Genomic DNA, 25,353 nt, shown 5'->3' with positions numbered 1-25,353 from the left:
ATATTTTATTAGAAAATACCTAGAATATTTTATATTATTTTTTACATATACATTGAACTATTTTATATATTTTTCAATTCTAGTAAATTTAAAATATAAATATGTTGTTTAAACTAAAAGTATCAAAATTTAATTCAGATTTTACTTTAAATTTAAAGTTTAATTTTGATTCACCATACAATTAATAGCATCTAAGTTTTTATTTTAGTTGTTAAAGGCTTTTTGCTATCAATATTATTCTAGTCCAACTATATATATATAACTATACAATTAATAGCACGAAGCACTTGGTGCTACTAAGTTTTTCGCCGTTAGATCTACCATTTTGATTATTTTCATCTGTTAGATCATACTATTCAACCAACCATCCATTAACCCTAGGGGGCCCAAATTATCCTAACTGCACATCTCTTAATCCAATGGCCAAAAACTTGATAGCATCAATGACTTGGTGCTATTAATAGCATAATAGCCTAGTTATATATATATATATTCGAGTTTTTAACCTTTTAATAGAGAGATGTAGGGTTGAGATGATAGTGGTAGATAGTGATAGATGGAATAGTATTTGATCTAAGGGGTATTAATAATTAAGGAATAGATCAAAGAGCTAAAAATTTAGAAGCACCAAGAAATTAATGCTTCTAAAAGTATTTTAACTCAATTTTATATATATATATATATATATATATATATATATTACAGCTCTGCCTTTGAGAGAGTCCCTTGTCTATCATACACGCCTCATAACACAGTCTCACACTCCAATTTCTCTTCTCCCCTCGGTAGTCTCCCAAACTAAAAAACCAAAATTCCCTTCAAACTCACTGGGTAATTTGTAAAACACCCCACAACCCATCTCAGTACTCAAAACCAAAGAAGCGTTTGCTTCTACTCTCCTCCTCCTCCTCCTCCTCTTCGTCCTCCTCCTCCTTCCTCTTCTGCTGAGGAAGACGAGCGAAACAGAGTGAGTGATGGGCTCACCTCCGCTTTGCGAAAGGCCCCGCGCCGCTTCCCACGGCGCGTTCGCGGTGACCACCAGCTTCTTCCGCCACAAGCTCCAGTAGAAGCCGGAAAAAAAAGGAGCTTTTCTTTTTACCAAAAAAAAAAAAGCGCTCTTTTGGGAAGCCGAGATGGTGCCCGTCGCACCCTGCAAAAACCCTGCTTAGACGAAAGGGAAACAAAAAAAAAAGGTCTTTTTTTTCGCTTGTAATCGAAGGCGGAAGCAGGGGGAGATGATGGCGAAGGAGATGATGATATACAAGGGTTCAAATACGGCGACTTTGCTCCCGCACGAAGGAGTCTCCGCCGAGGGTTTCGAGGCCTTGTTCTCTCCGGTGGGATTTTACGGTAATACTACCTAATACCCCTCTCTCACCTCCTTGTTTCTCTCCCCTGTTTTGGGTTTTACGCTTTGTTCCTTTTTTTCCCATTTATGGTTTACCACTTCACTCTAAATTGTTTTTGTTTTTGTTTTGTTTGTTTTTTTTTTTTTTTTTTTTGTAATCTGAGTTGTTGAGATGAAATTTCGAGGGTAATTTATTAAACGTTTAAGTACTACTCTGCAGCCCAAAAAAAAAAAAAAGGTGTGATTTTTGGGCATCATTCTCTGCTTCTCAGATGAAACCACAATTATTATGAAGGAATTTTTAAATGGTTGGTTTTTGATTTGTCACTTTAAGATTTTTAATTAGGAGTGGAACCAAATTGAAATTTTTTGTTCTTAAAAAAAAAAAAAGAAAAAAGAAAGCGAAAACAGGGATGTGGATTTAGAGCTTTTGAGTTTTACAAGAGATTGATTTTGCAGGATCAAGAGCTATGATAAATTTCGACGAAACCCCTCAAAGAAAAAGATTTTCCGATGAGGACTCGGACGAGTTCACTCATCTTCCGTTGAAGAAGAGGAGGCTCAGTGATGACCAAATTGAGTTTCTGGAGAGGAGCTTCGAAGTCGAAAACAGGCTCGAGCCGGAACGGAAGATCGAGCTCGCGAAGGAGCTCGGGCTCGAACCCAAACAGGTCGCGATTTGGTTTCAGAACCGTCGTGCTCGGTGGAAGATAAAGCAGCTGGAGAAGGACTACGATGCACTAAAATGTAGCTATGATTCCCTCAAGGTTAATTATGAGGGTTTATGCAAGGAGAAAGAGGATCTTCAAGCTGAGGTATATCTATCTCGCATCTTTACAATTTCTTTTTTCCCCCTCTCCCCGAGAAACACACCATCTTATATGAATGCTTTGAAACTTAGATGAAGAAGTTGCGATAATAATGTTCTCTAGAGAACATTCGTGCAGCTGTTATTAGTTTCTACACGCTATCGGAAAGAATAAGATGAGATAGTAATGTTCACAACTCAAATCTGTCGGAGTCGCGGCGAATGGCTGGCGCAACCAGATCTAATCGAATCAAATAATTTGAGAATTTTGAATCTTACCCCGCAGATGTTGATATTGAATGGGATTAGATTTCAAAAATGCTGTTGTATCCCACGGAATTCACCTTTCGCCTGTCATGATCTTATTATTCAATATCGCTCTTTTGTCTTATTCTACACAACCAAAATGGGCCAAGCAATTAAAACAGGTTTACACAATTTTGTCAAAATAATAATCGAACAATTTGTGGAAATTGCGCAATCATCACTTAGATCTTCTTTCTCTGCAGGTACTTTCACTCGCGAAAAAGCTCGGCGTCGAAAACATGTTCAGTTTATCCACGCAGTCGTTTGAATTCGAAAAAACCAACAAAATTTCCCAAAAACCAAAGAAAATTTTGGTTTCGTCGGAAGGAGGGGGATCAGATGACCAAAATCTAATGGTAAGCAAACCAGAAGATCTCATCTCTAGCAACAGTGTGGTGTTTAATAGTTGTGAGAGCCCTCAACACACTGAGAGCTCTCATTGCATGGAGAAAGGAAACTCAGTTCTATCAGATCCTACAGTAGATTCTTCCAATCTCCAAGGATACTCTTGCAAATATGAAATCCCATTTGTGGACCAGGATTTCTTGTTCTGGCCTTAGTTGGGTACTCTTAATTAATGTTTAAGAAGATGTATTAATAATCCATCCAGTTTATTGGCTTTTTTAAGAATAAGCCATTTAGTGGCTTAATGTATGAGTCCCCTTTTTGTTCAGTGTGAAATTATCGTGTGAGGAAACAATCTACTTTGTTGAATCACCTTATAAATTTGGAATATGCTATCTGTATATTTGTTATAGATACGTGTAAATTTTATACTTTTCAATAAAAGGATTTATAAGAAAATGATAAAAGAGAAAGTTTAAGAGTTTGTTCTAGCATCAACTTTTGTACAAATGTGAGAACAGGACAGTTTAGTTGGGTTAAAAATTTTTAAAAAAAAGGAAAAAAGAAAAAAACAAGGGGCTAGCCATGGAATCATGTGATTACAGTAGGAACCTGATGGTGCTAACCATGTTCTTGTCCTTTGATGTGATACTTATTACACCAATGCTTTTGTATTACTGTTTGGGATGAGATTAGATGTGAGAGTCGTGCGTTTGAATGTGGTAGTCAATTTTGGCCAAGCTTTGGAAAATGCTCCAGCGTTTGTTGCTTTGTAACTTTGAGAAAATCGAAAAGCATCTTTAAGAAGTATTACTCTTTCAATGTTGCCAAATGATAAAAGTATTAGTTAACATATATATTATACATTTTCTGTGGAATTTCTTTTGCCGCTGCAAAAGGATTTAATCCTCCATTTTCATCAACCATGATAACAAAATTAAATATAAAAAAAAGTATATAAAAAAACATTTAAAATATTTGTACGCAGTGGGATAAACGAGTGGGGTAAATCGTCCGCATCAGTCGCCACCCATTTATTCTGTGACGTGGCGGGTTTGTGAAGTGAACTTTGACTCGGGAGTCGTGACACAGGATTTTGAATTGGACTTGGACACGTGCCACCTTGTCTTAGGCGCGTCGTTTTCTTTATTGTCGTCCTCGCCCGCTCCCGCGCCGTTTACGTCGTCGGAGCCACGTGTTGCGAGTTCATTATGCAAAGAGTCTACGATGTCCGTTTACGTGTCGGACTCGCACAGTAATTTGAATCTGCCACGCAAGCACATTTTCATCCGCTACAGTCGCCTCCAACTTTTTCTCCTCGGAGTGGGGCCCGCGCGAATTAGAGAAAGCACTTTTATTACGAGTCATTTTCGTGTCTCTCTTTCTCGTGTGGGACTTGAACTCTTACGGGGCTCTTTATTTACGGCCCAATTAGGCCCAATATTGGATGGAAAGGGATTCTGGTTGGGCTGGTGATATGAATCCAACTGAGTCATTATTATTATTATTATTATTTTATTTATTTATTTTTTTTGGAGGAAAAGGTAGCACGCTATCCACTTCATTCATGGAGTAAGTGAATTAGGCTACAAGGATGAGACAACCAGGGCCTCGCGAGAAGAAAAAAAAAAAGGAACAGCTACAGATTGGATCGTCACCTCCTCTGATCCTCAACAAAGGAATACCATGTGGGCGTCCAACATAGACGGTCCATGTGAATATTCTGTTTATTTCCGTACATAAAATATATGATTTGTACGAGAGCTACATGTCTTGACTTATTCACGGTAAAACAAGAAATTGAATTATATTCCATAGTAAAATACAAGTGAATAGTTACAGCTCTTTAAATTTTTGATACATTGAAATGTTCAATGCTAGAAAACAAGAAAATCATGTGTGCTTGGATTAACACAAACATCATTATATCATGTAGATTCTTTACTATTTGATACATAATGTTGCTCTAATGCAGAAGCTCAGATGGATAATGAGCGAGAGAAGAAAATTGTAGCAATTATGGAAATTCATCAAATGAGCCTGCTCCTTTAGCGACTTTAATGAAAACATCTTCCATTGTCGCATCGGACAAACCCCAAGCTTGCACAGCAACTCTTCTCTTGAAATTCTCCACGGACGAGAAAACATCGGCGATTCTGACTTCTTGTTTAGGCAGTTCAAACTTTAGGGTCCCCGACAGATGATATATTTTGTTCGCACTGGGAGAGAGTCCATGGACTAAATTCTCTACCTCTCGCTCCGTTTCTGGAGACGTCGTCATTGTCAGCAGATAAATTCCTCCAAATCTCGCTTTCAACTGCCAAAAAGGAAACCAAAAAAAAATTTAATGGCTTCAGCTTTTTCATGTTCATATTTTTTGATGCAAGGAAATGCTAATTGCTACTGATAAAGAACCTGATAAATAATCTTTCAGTGTTCTCACATTTATGACTATACATTCCATTTCAGACACAAACAAGTACAGAAATAAGATAAAGCTTGTCAGATACAACTACACAACATTCGATGATGATTTAACTTTAGATAACGGATTCAACTTGCCTCTCAAAAAGTTTGAAAAATTTTGGGCATACCTCTGAAAAGTTAAATGAATGTGCTTTTCAAAGAACATATAATGAAACTTTCAAGCATATTTTTTTCCTTTTCAGAAAAACTCATTTGGTCTTTGTCAAAGAAAGTGAAAATATATCACCACTAACATTTCCAAAACAGAGATTAAAAACTCACTAGTATAGTTTAGAAGCTTCTATAATAGAATGTGAAATATCAAACATATATCGTTATACCTCTCTCGGGCTTCCTATGCACTGAAGCTTTCCGTCTACCATAATCGCCAACCTATCGCATAGAGCCTCAGCCTCTTCCATCGAATGAGCTGCAATATAGACAATTAGGACAAGTGAGCTATTAATTTGTTCACAGCTTCCTACTCAAAAGAGCTTTACGGTCCAAAAGCCAAAGAAAGTGGTGACAGGAGCATTGCAGCGGCTGCACAAACACCGAACTTAGTGAATGCATCGGCGATTGAGTTTAGAGTGTTACTAGTAAGAATAATTGCTTTGTCTTGCTTTGCATGCTTCACAACATTCCACAAGCTGTTTCTTGAAGCAGGATCTAACCCTGTACTTGGCTCATCCATGTACACAACCTGTTGCAACAATTCACAGTTAATACAGTGCAACTGAACACCAAATAGTGGAAAGGGATTGAATAATGATCTTGTAGAATAGTATACTTTAGGATTTCCAATTAGAGATATGGCAACACTAAGTCTCCTTTTCATGCCGCCACTGTATTTCTTAACTTGCTTATCAGCAGCACCGCCATGTAATAGATTTACACTTCTTAATGATTCTTCAACAGCCTGAAAAATTGACATCAAATGAGAACAAAAACATCATTACCAATTTATGGCAATGTTATTTTTTTATTTCACAAAAAGTGAAGAAAATTAGGGAATATCACTATAGGAGATTAGAATTATTTTTATTTTTTGACAGACTTACAAGTGTTAAAGTGGAACCTTTGAGATTCTTTAATCGGCCATAAAATATAAGGTGTTCTCTACCTGTCAGCATTTCCCATAGCATGCTGCATTTGATTAAGGAGCAAATAAAAAATTAGATGATATCTTTCGTTCGCTATTGAACTTTGAAAATGGAATGGGAAAGGAAACAATACTCATTCTGTGGGCAAACACCCATGTTGTTGTATATATTGTCCATGTCATTCAGTATGTTGCATCCGCGGACTAATGCATTTCCTGACGTTGGTGTTGTAAGCCCAATCATCTGCAAGAAGTGTACAGCTGTTTAAGACAGCAAATAGAAGCAGCAAATAGAAGCAGTGGAATACATCTAGATAGATGAGCAAATAGGTTATAAGTTCTTTTTTTTTTAGAGAGAGAGAAAGGTAGCACGCTACCCACTTCATTCATTGAAATGATGAACTAGGCTACATGAGTGAGGCAACAACGGCCTCAAGAGGGGGTGAAAAAAAAAACAAACAAAAACACTACATCAGAGCCTCCGAATAGCTGGGAGTAACAATTCGCAAAGCACTACATCGAGTAGCAAATCGAATATGGTTGAAATAAGCAAAAAAAACCTGTGCGATTTTTTTGTATAAAAAGTTGAATATATAAGAACAAACCATGTTAATAAAAGAGGTTTTTCCAGCACCATTAGGGCCAAGCAGACCGAAGCACTCCCCATTGGGTAAAGCAAGTGATAAACCTCGAACTGCAAACTTATTAGGGTTTCCGTCCTTTCCCGGATACACCTTCTTAAGGTCATTACAGATGATGGAATACCCTGTATTAGGTTCTACTAGAAGTTGTTCAACCATCTCCCTCTGAAACAGTATCACAAAAAATCATAAGAGATAATAGTGCGTAATTTGGAAGGAAATAAGCACTTATCACTGTGAGTTTAGCATAAGGAAGCCATATAAAAGACCAAAAGATTATTAGATAGTATAACATGGCCATTTTATATATCATTGCAATTTTGACTAAATATATACTTGCATGGACTATGAAAGGACTATAAAAGTCCAGATAGAAGCTGAAGTGCAAAGATTTGTCAACAAGTGGCGTGAAAGGCATTGCAGCTAATAAGAAAGAATTTAGCTTGAATTTCCCAAGATTAAAAAAAAAAAGACGAAAAAAAAGAAAGAAAAGTGGACCGAAGTTACAAGTCCAAGAAAAGAAGTGGATTATCTTTTCAAAAATCCCATAAAATTCTCAGGCACGCAACATTGATTCAATTACGTAAAACAGCTCAAGGGTTGCAACATCAATAACTTACTTCCTTGTGTACATCTTCCTTTTCCATGTCAAGAAAAAATCTATTTGAATCCTGTTCATGAAGACTTGGCCTCCTACGTAAATTTGGAGTCTTCCTCAAAAAGGATCTAAAAAAACATAGATGACTCATTCTGCTGCCTTGTAAGAGAGCATAATCCAAATAATATGCAACAGGGAGCAGAATCAGCCATTCCACGATGATGATAATAAGGGCATCTTTCATTCCGTTCACACTGTTATTCAAATCTCTCCAATGCATACCGGACGTACCCACTTGACTTGCATTGAAAGAATATTGGCTAAACTCATATAGCCCTCGAAACAAAGAGAACGCCGGTATGATCTCTAGAACAGTAATCCAATGTCCTAAAACAGCAAAAGAAGCAAAGAGGTAACATAACAATCAGAACAGGAGAAGGATATCAAATAATTTTTTACATGCACTTATGAGGGGTATATGAAAATTAAGGTTTTATAAGTGTATATATACATATAAATGGATAACTTTGTAGAGACACGTACGTGAAAGCCCTTAAAAACATATAAGCATGGGGCTTAAAATAATCAACCTGAATAGACTGATTCAACTTACTTGGGAAGGATGAATCCTCAATGAAAGACCGAAGAAGATACGCTGCCATCAACCCAGAACCAAATATGTATAGGTAGCCAATTACTACAATCAAGAAGATTAACAGAGGAAATACTATGTAACTCAAGTCACAAATAAGATCATAAATCTTTTGTAGATAAGAAATTCAGAAAATTGTTGGACCTTGAGCAGTCTTCACATTGGAAAAGAATGTTGCCGCTAGAAAAGCGAGTACAATTTGTAAGTTAATGAAGCTGAAAAAGAATACAAACTGTATGCTGTAGTCATTCAGGCTGAAGAACTTTAGCCCTGCACCCAAAAAAAGGAAAAAAAAAATTTAAAAAAAAATTATATGAATGCCTGATTTGGAACAGCAATTTTACAAGCCATTTGTAAGAAATTCTCTTACCTATTAGAGATCCAAAAATCACAAAAAGTAACATATATATGGAGGAGAGGAGAAGGAAATACAAGTAGTATATAACCCAATAAGGGCCATCCCTTAGCCCGTGCATTTTCATCATTATTCTTAGTTTGTGTTGCTTCTCGTAGACTAGATACGTCAACATGACCTGCATCAGAAAAAGTAAGCAATACATACTCCAAATGAAAAATAAACAACTGATGGTACTAGAGGTGTAAATAGTTGAAGGATTTACATAGAGTTTATAATTCATGACCACATTTAAAAAAAAAAAAAAAAAGTTTACAGTTGATGGTATCTATTCATGGTTAACTGATGTAAATAATAGTTGGAATTATATAAGACGTTCAATTTCCTTAAGAAATAGCATTCATGTTTCCTTATCGTACATTAAAATAATTAGCAACCACAGGAAACCTCATTTGACATATTTGCCTTATGTAATAACCAATTTTATGTCGAAATCATGTATTATAGAAACATGAGGACCAAAAAATTCAGGATAAGGATCTTACTGGAAACAGTAGCTCTATAACCCACAGAAAGAAGAGAGGACCAGCAAGAGATGAAAAATCGAATGTTAAGCGAGTTGCAGGTTTAGGCATTTCTTCAGTGAACTCAAGTTGTATCTTCACTCCTTTCCCTCGTAAGAACTCAAGGAAGGCATTTGAGACCTACATAAGCTTGCAAACAAGAAGTTCATTAGAGGTGAAAGATAGCCTTTACACTACTTTAAAATTATAAAAACTACACCAGAAATCACAAAGCAAAGTGAAAACGATTCCTACTTCACTGAAAAAAATAGAAATATTTATGTCCTCCAAAGCCTCATTGACCTTCATGTTATAAGATTAACTGCATTTGTCAAATGCTTAGTTGGGCAAACCTCTCGGATTATTTTCCCTTCAAGTGGAAAAGTTTATATAAAGATGTAGACAATTTCTCATCCGGTTTCATAAAACAAGATGACCATTAAATATTCAATTGTATTAAGAGTACGTCTAAGTGAGTGTATAAAGGGTACATAACAATGTTACAGAATTCTTCTGAGAAATCACAAAGTATCTTTGTAGTGTTCAGGACTTCATAATTGCTCGCATCGGTTTGTAAAGTAGGCCTATTTTAACTAATAATTTGTTAGAAAAATTAGCAACCAATGAGAGGGGAAAAAAGAAAGAAATACATGCAATAAATCCGTCGAATTCAAATGAAATCAAAGCATAGCACAATCTGAACATTGGTGCCAGAGTATTCAAGATACTCTTGTTCCTTAATATCAAGAATAATTTAAACCAAAGAGAAAACGAGTAGAAAAGGAAAGAGAACTAGAAATTAAGCAGGCCATTGACACCCACAATATTCAACGAGCGCGAAACACGCAAAAGTGCAGGCGGGCTACCAACAGTGGCATTTTTGTAGGTTGAATTATACCAAACAATCACATTAAAATTCGTCAAATTGGAGTTTAGGAAATCATAAGCTGCAACACGAAGAAAAATAACAGGATTAGTCCTTCATGCATAAAAAACAAAAAAATGAAAAGCAAGAGTGAGAGAATTATTTTGATTATAGGACCAGCTAAACAAACCTGCTGTAAATTCATTAATCATTCTTTCTGTGTTCCCTTGTCGGTAACCCTTGAACAACTCATCATTTATCTCGAAGGAACTGTTTCGCCACAAAGGCAATCCTTGAACACATTTTAGCTCTGATCCAAACATCGATAAAACATGTTTTAGGGCAAAATATACGATGCAACCGACCTCATTAGAGAACTTGCGACAAAAAAACCACAGAAGTAATATTTTTGTATTTATCAACTCCATCTTTTATATTTATATAGAGAGATAAATTATCATTTCCTGCCTGAATACAAAGGAAAATTAATGGCCTTTTTCCTGACGAATGAGAAATTTGATACCTTGCATAAGTGTGACTGAAGAAGCGCTAACAGGGACCGTAAGCGAAATATTTTGTCGACACTGTGGTTGAACAAAGTATACGGGTCTACCTGAGAAAAACGCAGGTTCAACAAACTCTGTATATCTGGTCGGTGTATCTGTGCCCTGAGCAATTTGGAGTCGAAAGGAAGGGTCAGTCCCAGTTAACAACTCTGACAATTATAAAGATAATTCAGGAAAAGCACATATCAACTTAATTCAACTTACTGCGATTAAATCCGATAGAGTGCTCAGATAATCAGAGAGATTTGAAAGTGGCGAGCTTGCGAACAAGTTCGACGCCAAACCTGCCATATTAGAAGTCCAGTGTCACGACATTAGACCGAAAAATTCACGCATATTTACAGTTGTTAATACATAAACCGTAGTAGAAATCAACATACTGCCCGACAGCGATTCATTTTTCCCCGTGAAGAGTATGCTAGCCGGACAAGACCGTGCCTCTCTGCACGACTCATTCGGCAAGTCCCTAGGATCACCGGAAGCAGCCCGAGCAGCGCGATATTCGGGTCGAGGCACTTGCAGCAGGGCGGGCCACTCCGGGGGACTCGGTATCGCACAACTGTCGGCTTGATCCGGCGTAGAGTACTGAATTCCGCACACATTTTGGCAAGAGCCGTCGCCGTTCGCATCGACACATTTGCAGCCGCATCTGTACTTGGGCTTGTTCAATTGTTTGTTGATGGTTGTTTGCAGTACAGCTAGTAGAACACAGAGGTAGATTGGAAACACCACTAGCCGGAGAGTTGATTTCCGATTCCGTTTCTGCAGATCCAGGAGACGTTGTTGTTCATGTTATTTCAATATTTAATCCGCTGAACTTGAAGTCTCCCAACCTAATTCTAAGATCTCACTCAATTGGTCGTAACCGTTTAATAATAATTTTTTAAAAAAGAAAAGCATATATCATAGATTAAGACCCAGATCAGAACCCTAAAAAAAAAACAAAAGAAAAAAAATGAAGAGCTCGAATAAATCACCTGGAAAATGAGGTTTTTCCGCATGAGAGCATTGGTTTGAGCGAGGAAACTCGGAGGCACCAAAGCGGAGGAATCCATTAACGGCTTCTTTTTTTTTTCTTTTTTTTTTCTTTTTTGGCCTTTTCCTTTGTTGGTTTCGTTACATCGAAGACTTGGAGCAGGCGAAAAGCATCCGTTAGGATGTAAGAGGAGGGGAATAGAAGGAAGAATTTTCTTTTTCTCTTTTTAAAGAAAAAGGGAAGTTGGAGATAACGATGAATATTCTCTTCCCGCCATGTGCGTTGACTTTGACTGTGGGGGTGTTGCTCTCTAGGGAGAAGCTTAAGCTACGAGCTTACTCGTGAGGCTTTTTTTTTGCATTTATCCCCCGGCAAATTCTTATTTTAAAAATATTTTTATCAAAATTTAATTTGTAAAAATGATCCTAAATCTGCCACGCAGGTAGCACGTCAGCACCACGCGGGCGGGACTGAGAGCGGTAGTTAAGTTAAACACTGTGAACCATTCACCGTATCTAAATACGGTGAAAGATTCACTGTGTTTGGTATGTATTTTTTGTATATTGAAAAGAGAAATAGAAAATTTGTATTTTTTTTTTCTCTTTTTCAAAAATCCGAACCCAAATCCGAAAATCAAATTAAAATTCAAACCCGGATCCGAACCCGACGGATTTTAAAAATTCATATCCATATCCATATCTGACCAAAAACTCGAAATCCGAACCTGAACCCAGCGAATTTTAAAAATCTATACCGTTGGATGAAAATCTAAGAAATAAAAATTATTAAATATTTTATATATTGTATAAATAAAAAAAATAAATTATGTATATATATATATATATAATTTATTCGGGTTTGGATTTGGATAATATTTCGAATATCCATACCTATTAACATCCCTACTCCCTATTCCTCCTTTCAATAAAAATACGTACTAAACGCGGTAAATTATTCACCGTGTTTGAACACGGTGAATCATTCACCGTGTTCAACTTAACACACGGGCCCCCGCCTTGCCCGCGTGCCGCTAACATAGCGCCTGCGTAGCAGGCTTAAGGGTCATTTTTGTAAATTAAATTTTAACAGGACTAATTTTAAAATAAAAATTTGCCAGACGGCTAAATACAAAAAAAAAAAAAGCCCTCTGAACAATTATTACACGGTAGTATGGTACATCCAAAAAGTTAAAAAGCCAAAATAAAAAAAAATGTAAACGATCGTATGGTTCAAGTCAAATGTGTAGCCTTAATTTTTACCAAGTAGCATTATTATAGTTATGGATATTACGTAATCATTAAAAACTTGGAAGCTTATCCATCTGTTTTCTTAATAAATGTTTGAGTTTAGGGATTGTTTGGTTCTACATAAAATAGAAAAAAAATTTTGATTGAAAGAAAGTTTTACATTATTTGGTGTTTAATTTATAGAAAAAAAAAGTAATTTTTCATGACGATTGTTTGATTGAAAAAAAAATAATAATAAAAAATTATTTAATGTATTTTTTATTATATATATTATTAATATATAATAATTAATATATTATATAATTATTATTATAATTTCTGTATATAAATTAAATATATTTAAAATTATAATAAACATAGTACATAATATATAAAAGTTATATATTTAAAAATATTAATAAAATTATAAATAAATTATTATATAATAATATCTCTATATAAAAATAAAATACTATATATAAGAAATAAACATATATTTATAAATAAAATTATATATATATATATATGAGCTAGGCTGGTATACTATCGGTAACATGGAGGCCTCCGTGCTACCAAGTTGTTTTCAATAATGCGGATTCTAAATCGACAATCGACTCCGTTAGACTTGATCTACACTATTGAAAGTATTTAGAAACTAAATTTCATAATTTTGCCTATCATCGCAGTGATCACAAGATCTCAAACTTGTAATTTATGGAGGATATGAATTGTGACATTTACGGTTCTAAAACAACCAAATTTATAAATTATGAAATTGTTTTCACTATTTAAAATAAAATCTCAATCTCTAATCCTTAAATCAATACTCTATCATAATTTTATAATTTTAATTCAACTTATTTTAAGAACACTCTGCCGAAAATATGAATTAGTTCAAATACTTCATATGTAATCAAGTCAACGAACCATCGTTACCGATGGAAGCCGCATCATTGAAAACAATTTCGTATCACGAGACTCCGTGCTACCGATAATATAACGCCACCTAACTCTATATATATAAATATATTCCAAAGCTACGCTAGTCTTGAAAAGCACAATCACGTGTCTTGAATTCACGACATAGATTTACTCCACGATAATTATCTAACCATATAGATTAACTAATCAACCAACACCCACCAATCTAGGGGCCCACACATCATGCCAACGCAATCTCTTAATCCAAGCATAAAACTTCCCAACATCAAACTTAATACTTATAAAAGTATAAGACCAATTCTTATATATACAAACATATACATAGCACTAAGCCTCGAAGCACGGACCTTCTGGCTTCCACCCGCTCTTTCGGAGTGCACTCGAACTCGTCGATCGGCCTCCGTAAACTGCTGACTAAAGTATTGGGTACATAGAAAAAATTATGCGATTTTCGATATTATTTGCCTAGTGAACAAAGGGGCTCAAAATCAACGGCTGAAAATAAAAATCTTACAAAATATAATAATATGACATTAAAATTTTAAATCAAAGATATTAATCTTGTTTTATATAGTATAAAGAATTTTCTATCAAAATTTCACGTGATTTGGATATTTCTACACCGTTAAACTTGCAAACGGCTCACTACGGCCATTGAAATTTGTTGATTTTGAGCTCATTCGATCACTAGGCAAAGGATATCGAAAAATAATAAAATTTATTTTTTAGGTACTCCAAATACTCTAGATCAAGTTTAACGGAACCGATCGACGATTCGAAAGTCGCAACATCGAAAACGAAGTGGAAGCACGGAAGGCTCCGTGCTTCCGATAGCATAGTAGCCTCACTCCATACATATATGTATATATATATATATATATAAAATGAGAGGAATGTCCGCTCTCATGCGGTCCACGAGGAAGTGGCCTCGTGGACCCCATGAAAGCAACCCCCGTGATTTTTGTGGGCTCCGCAGATCCGCGTTTTCGCTTTCGACCGTTAACTCACAGAAAATAAAAGAGGAAAATTTTCCTCAAATACATAACTATTTTTTCCGAAAAAATGTTTTACGGTAAAACAAACAAGTGGATTTTTTCTCGAAAAATTTCTTTTCCATCTATTTTTACATCAAACCAAACACACTTTAATAGAATCATTGGAAGCACACACGAAAACGACAGTGGAGGACAATAATGGAAATCGGATTACGACATTTTTGGAGAAAGAGACGAGGACGACAATTGAGGTGGACAAATTATCACATTTATCTTTATAAGTTAGGAGTACTGATCTAAGTGTGTACATCTTATTAGTCCCCAGAACTATTTTTTTTAAAAAAAGGCGCCATCCTATTAGTTACTTAACAAATTGCAACACCTGGAGATAGAGCATTGGCAAGTCCAAGAGCGAGGAAATCTCTAGGAAGATGCTACTTCTTCATTAATTGATTGTTTAAACAACTAATATTGGAAATTGATACACCCTCCAATAACCCCGTCATTACTTTGACAATTTGGTACGAATATATATATTATTTACAGATTTTGTACAAAAATATACTACTTCATCACCTCGCCATTAGATTATTAGGAATTACAGCCACTATAACTTTCGATATGGAGTAGTGAACGCTTCAAGATGGAGTAGCATGCTACCTTTTCTTAAGATGGAGTAGTGAACGCATCCGCATCTTTGGCGACTTTGATGAAGACGTCCTCCAAGGTAGTATCGGCCAAACCCCATGCAAGCACGCTGAACCTCCTCTTCGCGTATTCCATCGTCCCGAACACGTCGGAGATCCTCACCTCCTGCTTCGGCAATTCGAACTTTTGCGTCCCCGCTATTCGATATACCGTGTTTACGTTTGGCGAAAGACTCCGAATGAGATTCTCAATCTCTTCCTCCTGGACCGATGTTGTCGTTATTGTCAGTACGTAAGACCCTCCGTACCTTGCCTTAAGCTGCCAACAGATCTCCCTTGTAAGTAATGAGCTCCGATTGTTACTCTACTATAGCTTTTTGACTAATTACCAACATAAGTTTACCTCCTTTGTGTTTCCAATGCATTGCAAACTACCGTCGACGAAAATTCCCACTCGGTCGCATAGTTCTTCTGCCTCTTCCATTGAATGCGCTGAAAAAAAAAGAGGAAATTCTCACTAGTGGTGTAACCTCTGATTTTCAGTTTAACATTTCTCCCTAAGCGCAAACAAACTACACCTGAATGTAAATCGTAAACCTATTGGCAAAGATTAAAAAGAAAATGTACTAGTAAGAATAATTGCTCGGTCTTGCTTTGCTTGCTTCACTGCTTTCCACAAATCTTTTTTTGATGCTGGGTCTAATCCGGTGCTAGGCTCATCCATATAAACAACCTGAAAAAAAAAATTACATTAATTTTTTGTGGTACTTGATTGACTGGTATGATTCATTTTTTCCTGAAAATAGGAACATGACACTGCATACTTGTGGGTCACCAATCAATGAAATGGCGACACTTAGACGCCGCTTCATGCCACCACTGTATTTGCCAGCTTGCTTATCAGCGATGCCGTGGTAGAATAGATTCACACTCTTCAGAGATTCTTCAACAGCCTGCAAGAAAAGTAAATGAATAAATAAACAAATAAATATAGATAAAAGAATTGTCAGAAAACAGTGAATTCATGTCATTAAGGTATAATATTTACTTCGTAATTGAAAACAGGTCTTAATTGATTATTTTGCTGACTTGTTTAATGCAATCAACTCAAACGAAGCAACATTTAATCACAATACAAGGTAACTACTCAATAAGCTACAGATAAGCTTTGTTGGAGGTGGGAGTCCCAATGGTGAATTCTTTGTCAAATCCGTATATGATTTCTCAATCTTCGGTGGTATTAAGCAGCCACTGTACAAGCATATTTCAAAAACAAGTACTAACCCATCAACCAGAGTCTTTCTTTAGATTCTTTGTCACAATAGCCTACGAAGAGGTGAATACTTAATGAAGAGAGTTTAGTTTGGACGACCCCTTCAGTTTGTAAACTCTGCAACTATGAAGAAGACTCATTAAGCATCCATTCAGATGCTGTATTTTCTCTGTGGAGGTTTGAAGGAGAGTATCAAGCTCCTTGGGCTTAATAATCACTCCTGCTTAATTGTAACTGGCAGCTGCCTTGACTCACGGAAAGAGATTAGATGCTCGATGGAAGCGAGATGAAGGAAACTCTCTGACTGCTTGCTCTGCAGCTGCTGCTACAATATCTGGAAGGAATGTAAAAGAAGAATCTTCGAGAATTTAGAGAATGGGCACAATGATGTGGTGGCGAAATCATAGCGGACGCCAAACTAATAGCCTCTACTCTGTCCTTTTATTTTATTTTATTTTATTTTATTTTGTTCTTTTCCGCCCTTGTGTACCTTCCCCTTGTTCCCTCCTTTGATCTTTAATAGTACTATTCTGGCATAACACCCTGTACCTCGTTACAATGAGCCACATGGAACTTATCTTTTTATAACAAACATTCATGACAGCTGAAGCCAAGGAAGAAAGAGAACTTTTGGAATGTAGGTTCAAATACTAGCTCCAATAAAATTCTATTCAATTAATCTGGCAGATGCTGAGCTATATGAGGATTTTTCATAACAGCAAGGAAAGCACTATTGCAGTATTTGTGGCTATCCAATATGTAATTTCAGGGTATATTTCTCATACTAATCAAGTTTTACAACAATATTTTAATTCATTTGGTATACACAATACCTCAGCCAGTGCTGCACCTTTTAGGCTTTTAAGTCGACCATAAAACAATAGATGCTCTCTGCCCGTCAGTGTCTCCCACAGCAAACTGTACAATAATATTTCAAAAAAGGGAAAAAAGAAAAACCTTAATGGTATGAGTAACATAAAATGAATTAATAATTTAAAGGGTAAACTCAATCATGCATTTATGCGATGCTAAGGAAGAGCGCTTACTCGTGCTGCGGACAAACACCAATGCTTGTGTAAATTTTGTTCATATCTACTCGTATATCCATTCCTTCAATGTATGCTGTGCCAGAGGTTGGTCGTATGAATCCAATCAGCTGTAAACAGATTAGGGACCCTTCATATCATGAGAGGAAGTAGAAATTAAATATCACACAGTATAATAAGATTTCAATCCACATTAAGAAAAGAAAAGACATAATAGGATATCAACCACATGATTCTAAGGAAATGAAGTTTTTACTGTAAATGGAACTCCAATTAAAGAAAAATATTAGATATTTAAATGGAAGAAAAGGCAAAAAAATGGGCAAAACATTGGCTTAAATGCTCCAATGACGCACTTGCTTATAATGAAAGAATATACTACATTTCAAATGAATTTGACCAAAAACTATTGAGACTGCCAATTCAGATGACTAACCATATTGATCAGAGAAGTTTTTCCAGCGCCATTAGGTCCAAGCATGCCAAAGCATTCCCCTCGGGACAGGGCAAGAGATAATCCTCGAACAGCAAATTTATCTGGGTTTCCATCCTTTCCTGGGTACACCTTCTTGAGGTCATCGCATATGATTGAATAACTAGTACTAGGTTCTCTTAGAAGTTGTTCAACCACCTCTCTCTGAAGGGGGCAAAAGGAAAAAATAAATAAATAAATAATGGATGACAGAAACACTGTTCAAATTTGATTGGGTATGTTGTACAAGGATTGTTGGAGAATTGAATTAAGCGGTAGCATGCTACCTTTTCTCAAAAAAAAAGAATTAAGGCTAGAACGTGCCCATTCTGAAAATTGGTTTTTCACATTAAAAAAAAAAAGAAAATGGGTCATGGTTTTACGTATCATCTGAAAAAAAAAAATTGACCAGATCAGAGGGCATAATGGTCAGCATACTCCCGTACAAATGTAAGGCCTAATTTGCACAAGGATACGAGAAAGTAGATCAAATGACAAAGTTACACAGCAAGAGAAAGCTTACTTCTTGGGAAACATCAGACCTCTGCATTTCTACAGAAGTTTTAAGTTCTTGTGTCTGAAAAATCGGTTTGGATGAATCTTCGAAATGTTTTTTCGAGAAACATGAAAAGAAAGACAGGGTGCCATTTCTCCGTTCATCTCCCACAGAGGTGGCGCGATTCAAATAATATACTGCCAGAAGAAGCAGAAGCCATTCCAAAAGCATTAAAAATAAGACATCTTCCATTCCATTTTCCCTGTCATTTAAGTCTTTCCACTGCATGCCTGAAAGCCCTGAAGCTGAAGTGAAGAAACTATTTCCCCTAGATGCATAGTTTAAGAGCTCATATAATCCTCGATACAAGGAAAATGCCGGGAACATTTCCATTAGCATAACCCAGATTCCTTAGACAACAAAATTAAACGAAAGTGAATAATGAATCAAGTTCAAAGATTACACTGGCCATCGAAATATCTTCTCTTGGCTTAATAGAAAGTGTTAAATGCCGTATTGTATACATGCCCCTGCAAATTTAGTAAATTGTGAATTTGTAGCTACAAAATTTGTACTGCAAAATAAATCCCCTCCAAAGATCACAATATTAAGCCCCCTTACGAACCTTTTATGTGGCGACCGGCTACAACAAGAGAGCATCACCACAAGTGATTAGGGTTTATATTTTAAAAGAAAAAATTCCAAGGATATACTATTTTCTAAACTCAAATATAACTTCCGAAGAAAAGGGCAAACTTTGAGGTTTAAAACACTATGAGAGCGCAATTGAAAATTGATGTAATTATGCAACCCACACGTCACCCACAAGATATCAACTTGTTACTACGTCAAAGGGAAAAAAAAATCAAAATATTTCAAACTTGTCCTTACTACTTGAATTACCATCTGCTGATTGCTAATTTTTCACCATTAAAAACAATATGCCCTCGAAAAGTATGTTTGGTTAAGATTTTTGAAAAGTACATTTGTTGGCTTAAAGGGGCCAACATCCTATCTTGAGGTGGGAGGCCAAGTTAGGCCGAGTCACATTCGAAATGGCAGGAGATCTTATATAAATTGGCTACATATTTCTAGTACCTCAAACTTTTGAGAATAATGGTTAGCGTCTATGATCCGACAAATGGTATTAGAGCTAGAGGTCACGGGTTCAATTTCCGCATGCGGCAAATTTGTGTATGTGCTGCTTTGAGGGAGAGGGATTATTGGCTTAGAGGGGATAGTGTGACACCCTACTTCCCAAGAAGGTCGCCGATCCTAGAACTACTCTAGGGTTAAGAGGTTTATCCATATTATATAACTTATATATATAGAGGACTATTCCAAATTCTAAGAGTGTCACAGCCAACATCCTACCCTATGTCGGGGGGCCAAATTAGGTTGAGCTACAATCAAAGTGGCGGAGTTTGAGTTGGGCCTAGCCACAATTGACACCCGTTGTCACTATGTTTGTACGTTTTAAATAACTTGGTTTGTATATTTCTAACAGTCGCAATGTTTGTACGTTTTTGAAATAAATGGTTAGTGCCAATGATCCGACAAAAATTGTTGTCTACAATAGATTCAATTTCCTGCCCCGTGACAATAGGCCCAAGAGACTAATTAGTTAAGTTGGGTTGAGCCCAATAAGCTAAGTGGAACCATCACCCACAATAGAGTTAACGGCAAGAGACCTAACAAGAGAGCTAATGTCCAGATGGTTGAGTTAGATCGAAGCCCATGAGCGCTGTGATTAAGCCCTTAAGTGCGGTGGCTGAGTCCTTCTATCAATACGTATTTTTGGGATAGTATGTTAACACTTACGATCCACAGGATTCACGTAAAACGACATGAAAGACGAATTAGAGACACTAGAAATAAAAAATAAGGAGATGTATTTAGAAGAAATTTTTTAGGGTAGAATTGTCATCTTTCATATAATAAATCAATTTCAAACAATCCATTGAAGAAGGGGGATACTTTTGCAGATTTTGAAAATTCAAAGGAATATTTTGACATTAGAAATTTTGAAGGAACAAATCCACAAATATAGAACTTTACAGGGATATGTGGGCAATTTTGGAATTTAAAATGACTAAAAAGATGTATTCAAAATATAAAATTGTCGTCTTACTTGAGGTAGAAGCATCAGTGATGACGTCTTTGAAAAAGTAAAGTCCTAGAAGTCCGGAGGCAAACACATAGATGTATCCTATTACTGCAACATACAAAATATGCACAATGTATCATTTTAAGTACTATCACCTCTGTAAAAGGGATTAGCTATAGTAATGTAAAATCTTACCTGTTGCAGCTTTTACACAAGAAAAGTTTGCTGCCACAAGAAAAGCGAATGCAATCTGCAAGTTTATGTAGAAGAAATAGAATACAAACTGTACGCTATAACTATTCAAGGCAAAGAGCGATACACCTGAAAGGAAGGGGAAAGTACTGAGTATAAGAGACTTGATTCCCAATGTATCCCTGCTTTGAAGGTTGATTTCCAACATATTTTGATTTCTTAAAAATCACCTTACCTGTTATAGAGCCGAATACCACAAGGCATAGAACATAAAGTGATGATAAAAGAAGAAAGTAGGTGTATGTTATAACTAAATATGGCCCATCACCAAGTCCATGCATTTTTATCATAACTCTTAGTTTTCTTTGCTTCTCGTAAACCAGATTGTTCAATATAACCTGAATCAGATAACCCTTTTGATTAGAAGCTGAGGAAGCAAAATAGATTTCACAAAAAGAATACCAAGAATCAAATGACAGTTTCAAGTTTCAACAAACAGTTACATTGGCATTGCAGAAATTAACCTCAATATGTACATATATTATCAATTTATGCAACAGAATTAGGCTGCATTAGATAATATATGGTTGGCATGAACTATGCTATATCATACCGGGAAAAGCAGCTCCAAGGTCCATACAAAGAATAGCTCGCCAAGAAGAGAAGCTAAATCCAGCCTTATTATTAGACTCTCTGGTTTTGGCATACCTCTGACAAAATCAAACTGCATCTTCACCCCAAAACCTTTTAGAAGCTTGAGGTATGCATTAGAGGCCTGTGATTATAGAAACAAGTTTCATGATAATAAACAAGTTTCTCGTTATCATGACCTGTAAATCTTTATCAGTGAAAATAATAACAATTCGAAACACACCTCAAAATCCAAATTATAATGTATAATTTTAACTTCAAGCTCCATTCTGGAGCAAGTTTTATTGTGTCAAACAACTCAAACTAAGTGAAAATCGTTTTACAAGTACTCAGAGAGAGAGACAGAGGTAGAAAGAGAGAACTTCACATGCACATGTTTAAAATTAGGGTAAACTTCAAATACCCCCCCGTAGTTTCACACTTTCTCACTTTAGTACCCTGTGATTTAAAGTGTATCAAATTAGCCTTTGTGGTTTCGCACTTTCTCACTTTAGTACCCTGTGGATTAAAGTGTATCAAGTTAGTACCTTGTGGTTTCACTTTTCTCTTTTTATTATCCATTTCACTATTTTTTTCGTTAAATGAGTGACAAAGTTAAAATTAAATGGTACTAAAGTGAATATTCGATAAACCTAGGTAGGGTATCTGAAGTTTTTTGTATATAATTTAACGAAATATTAACGGAGGAAAAAACATCAGTGACAAAATTAAAACTAAAGGGTACTAAAGTAAATATTCGATAAACCTAGGTAGGGTATCTGAAGTTTTTTTGTATATAATTTAACGAAATATTAACAAAGGAGCCGACAAAAAGAGAAAAATGAAACCATAGGGTACTAAAGTGAGAAAGTGCGAAACCACAGGATACTAAATTGATACACTTTAAACCACGGGATACTAAAATGAAAAAGTGCGAAACCGCAGGGGTGGTATTTGAAATTTTCCCTTTAAATTAAGTGATATGAAAACTCCTAAATAATAGAATAAAATAGTGGCAATATCAGAAATCTCACTGATAAGTGAGCTAGCTAAATGAAACATATCAAACCATGCGCATACCATGTTTACAGAGCGTGGAACACGCAGTGAAACAGGATCCTCAGCTCTATGCAGACGCGTTGAGTTGTACCATATGTTCACAGAGTAGCTTCTGTTGCTAGATTGTAAGAAGTCATATGCTGCAAACAAATGAAGTAGAAATAATAGCAATCTATCTGCAAGGAAGATCATTAGGGTAGAATAAGGAAAAGTTAAGCACTAGCTACCTGCAGCAATTTCATTTGTCTTTGTTTCTTTGTTTCCTTGGTAGTAACCCTTATATAGTTCATCATTAACCAGTGATGAACTGCTACGCCAGAGCAACAGTCCTTGCAGACATTTTAATTCTGTTCTGGGATTAAGCCAAATTAGTTGAAAGGTAAATAAAGGTAGGTAAAAGTATGACGCAACTGCGACATCAATTTCCCTGTGAGTATTTTCGCCTATGCAGATTAGAAAGGTTTAATGAAAAATGGAAACTTCTTATCCCTGGTTGATTTCCCAAGTTTCCTTTGGTCTAAAGTTTGAACTCAAAATGACGTATAATTTGAAATAGTTTTTTTCTGAGAACAATGGAGCATCTTTGAACGTAAACTAGGAAAAACATAACCAGTTGGGAAATAGTTGCTCTTTAGAAGTTGCTACTTTTGTTTGATAAACCTTACATGGAACCTTGTTGAGTACATGAGAAAAACTATGCTCCATAATATGGAGAATATTCATGCTTTACACTAATTTCATAGGAAACGATTAAGATTATTCAGATAAGTCCAAAAAATTCATTCACTGGTAAAAATGTTAAATCTTCAATCCTAGCCTTTGTACGCTTTTGAAAACTCACCTTTCGCCTCAACCTTTCAAACAGGTAATTGACACCTTGACTTTTCATAGGTGTCTCACTCACATCATTCATGTTACCTCCCATTCGTAGGATGTTTTCAAGATGGCTATCATGTAAGCTTCAGATAATAGCTACATGGGCAATGCCACTCATTTTGCTAGATTTGATGTGATGCAATTGATTTACCCACAAAAAAAATCAAGGGTGTCAATGATTTCGTAAGTAGTTCAAGCACTTAAATCCTCCCACTAGTATTAAACAACCATTTCAAGCAGTGGTGTATTTTACAGAGAAAAGAAAGAAGTTACCTTGCTCGAAAGTAACATTTCCTACCCGAAAGGGAACAGAAAAAGAGAAGTTTGGCTTGCACTTAGATTGAAGCATATATAGACGTTCACCAATAGGTGGAGCATCTGAAGGTGGTGAGTCTGTCGCCTGAAATGTTTAAAATTGGAAATGTTTGATAAATCTTCAAAGTTATGGAGAACTAGGCAGAGAAATATTAAAAGAACCAGGAACAAAACTCACCATAACGAGATCTCCTAGAGTAGAGAGGTTGTTTGGGAAATTCAAGGAGGCAACATTCATGAACATGTTGCCCGTTAAACCTGCGGAGAAATAAAGTAGGTGAATGACTCTCGCATTGAAAAGATATGCGATATCATCATAGTAGCTGAGGAGTAACATACTCTCTGCAAAAGTTTGGTTGCTGCCGGTTACAAGTATGGTAGCAGGGCATGAATTTGCCTGCTTGCATGATTCATCTGGAAGGTCTGTAAATGGTATAAAATCGGATTGCGTTGCACGAAATTGCGGTTTTGGAACTTGCAATAACGGGGGATACTTTGGAGGAATATATATCCTAGGTTTTGACAGTTCCTTATTGACATCCTTTAATTGATCGTTAACAAAATGCTGGAGGACAGATATTATCAAGCAGAGGAGAACTGGAAAAAGGACAATGCAGCAATTTGTCCTGCAATTACGTTTCTGCAGTTGAAAATGAAGGGCACTATTAGTACGTGTTTGTGTATATATACATATAATTTTCAAACTCTGTTTCCGGTTGCAATATAGCAATGTTCGAAGTCATACTGATAAAAAAGCAATGTGTTTTCAGTCTATTTATTCTATTTATGATTTATTAGCCATAATGCGTATTTATTTTCTTCTCAAAATTGCAAAACCAATCAGACATATGTGCTTTCTCCTTCCTCATTAACGTCCCAAAGTTTGCATTCAATTAAAGTTAACTTCATGTTTACAATTGAAGATTGGCCGTCTGCACTATAGGCATATGACCAAAGAAACAACCATGGTTTCCAGATATTCCTCCAATTGGGGATAAAGACAATGGAGATCGAGCTGGTTTATAAGCTATTATTGATATGTATATCAATGTACGCTTAGTTTGTGTCAAATATAAAGCTAGCTAGATTTTGTCATCGAGCATATTTCGAGATGGAACAACTGTAAGGGCATTTAATAAGGAAATGGAAAGCCTTAGCATTTAATGGTAAGACATTGGAGTAATTCAAAAATATGGAAGAAGCAAATGAGGAAGAAAAAGGGAACTGAATGTGGAAAGTTACATGAAAACTGATTAATTGGTTTAAGGAGTGATTGGTAGTTAATTTTCTTAACTGGCAAGATATTTGCATATGCAGGTTCAACCAAAAAGAACTTCATCTCAATTGCTTGCCTTGATTGGAGAGAGTGCGTAAGTCACTACGTCACCATATATTAATTAGAAAGATGCTACATACTCCTCTAAGAAAGAGAAATCTAGTGGTCACAATGGAGTTCTAGTAATGAATGCAACTCTTATATAATGCA

The 25,353-nt window shown here is 36.0% G+C and overlaps 3 protein-coding genes across 3 annotated transcripts; 1 reads left to right on the top strand and 2 right to left on the bottom strand.

Moving 5' to 3' along the window:
* Positions 716-3,219, top strand: LOC109710764 (homeobox-leucine zipper protein ATHB-54-like). Its single transcript, XM_020233512.1, has 3 exons — positions 716-1,350; positions 1,808-2,163; positions 2,666-3,219. Exons 1-3 carry the CDS (start codon positions 1,236-1,238, stop codon positions 3,020-3,022), a joined length of 828 nt encoding a protein of 275 aa, XP_020089101.1. The 5' UTR covers positions 716-1,235; the 3' UTR covers positions 3,023-3,219.
* LOC109711037 (ABC transporter A family member 8-like) lies at positions 4,581-11,891 on the bottom strand. The gene is made up of 18 exons (XM_020233913.1): positions 11,593-11,891; positions 10,996-11,377; positions 10,820-10,899; positions 10,573-10,717; positions 10,240-10,359; positions 10,007-10,131; positions 9,167-9,325; positions 8,637-8,799; positions 8,411-8,536; positions 8,228-8,311; positions 7,637-8,001; positions 6,981-7,181; positions 6,510-6,619; positions 6,335-6,419; positions 6,064-6,192; positions 5,871-5,976; positions 5,615-5,703; positions 4,581-5,124 (listed from the first exon to the last, which is right to left on the bottom strand). Exons 1-18 carry the CDS (start codon positions 11,668-11,670, stop codon positions 4,825-4,827), a joined length of 2,847 nt encoding a protein of 948 aa, XP_020089502.1. The 5' UTR covers positions 11,671-11,891; the 3' UTR covers positions 4,581-4,824.
* LOC109710212 (ABC transporter A family member 7-like) lies at positions 15,194-24,776 on the bottom strand. Its single transcript, XM_020232696.1, has 18 exons — positions 24,714-24,776; positions 24,207-24,507; positions 24,046-24,125; positions 23,826-23,952; positions 22,904-23,023; positions 22,698-22,816; positions 21,601-21,762; positions 21,223-21,385; positions 20,991-21,116; positions 20,820-20,903; positions 18,716-19,098; positions 18,157-18,357; positions 17,721-17,830; positions 17,508-17,592; positions 16,226-16,354; positions 16,029-16,134; positions 15,805-15,893; positions 15,194-15,720 (listed from the first exon to the last, which is right to left on the bottom strand). The coding sequence occupies exons 1-18, from the start codon at positions 24,774-24,776 to the stop codon at positions 15,421-15,423; spliced, it is 2,748 nt and encodes a 915-aa protein (XP_020088285.1). The 3' UTR covers positions 15,194-15,420.

Source organism: Ananas comosus, linkage group 5 (genome assembly GCF_001540865.1).
Source record: "Ananas comosus cultivar F153 linkage group 5, ASM154086v1, whole genome shotgun sequence".
Classification (NCBI taxonomy): Eukaryota; Viridiplantae; Streptophyta; class Magnoliopsida; order Poales; family Bromeliaceae; genus Ananas; species Ananas comosus.
The sequence above is the reverse complement of the archived record's forward strand: the minus strand, read 5'-3'. Positions and strand labels throughout refer to the sequence as shown.

What these genes read in the sequence shown, in the direction of transcription:
- LOC109710212 (XM_020232696.1), bottom strand. Translation starts at nt 24,776, where the DNA reads ATGAAGTTAACTTTAATTGAATGCAAACTTTGGGACGTTAATGAGGAA. An exon ending in GGTATTCGGCTCTATAACAG is followed by an intron (nt 21,117 to 21,222) that starts GTAAGGTGATTT and finishes CCTTCCTTTCAG; the next exon opens with GTGTATCGCTCTTTGCCTTG. An exon ending in GGTGTTTGTCCGCAGCACGA is followed by an intron (nt 17,593 to 17,720) that starts GTAAGCGCTCTT and finishes ATTATTGTACAG; the next exon opens with TTTGCTGTGGGAGACACTGA.
- LOC109710764 (XM_020233512.1), top strand. Translation starts at nt 1,236, where the DNA reads ATGATGGCGAAGGAGATGATGATATACAAGGGTTCAAATACGGCGACT. An exon ending in CTCTCCGGTGGGATTTTACG is followed by an intron (nt 1,351 to 1,807) that starts GTAATACTACCT and finishes TTGATTTTGCAG; the next exon opens with GATCAAGAGCTATGATAAAT. An exon ending in AAGAGGATCTTCAAGCTGAG is followed by an intron (nt 2,164 to 2,665) that starts GTATATCTATCT and finishes CTTTCTCTGCAG; the next exon opens with GTACTTTCACTCGCGAAAAA.
- LOC109711037 (XM_020233913.1), bottom strand. Translation starts at nt 11,670, where the DNA reads ATGGATTCCTCCGCTTTGGTGCCTCCGAGTTTCCTCGCTCAAACCAAT. An exon ending in GATTTTTGGATCTCTAATAG is followed by an intron (nt 8,537 to 8,636) that starts GTAAGAGAATTT and finishes TTTTGGGTGCAG; the next exon opens with GGCTAAAGTTCTTCAGCCTG. An exon ending in GCATAGGAAGCCCGAGAGAG is followed by an intron (nt 5,125 to 5,614) that starts GTATAACGATAT and finishes CCTTTTTGGCAG; the next exon opens with TTGAAAGCGAGATTTGGAGG.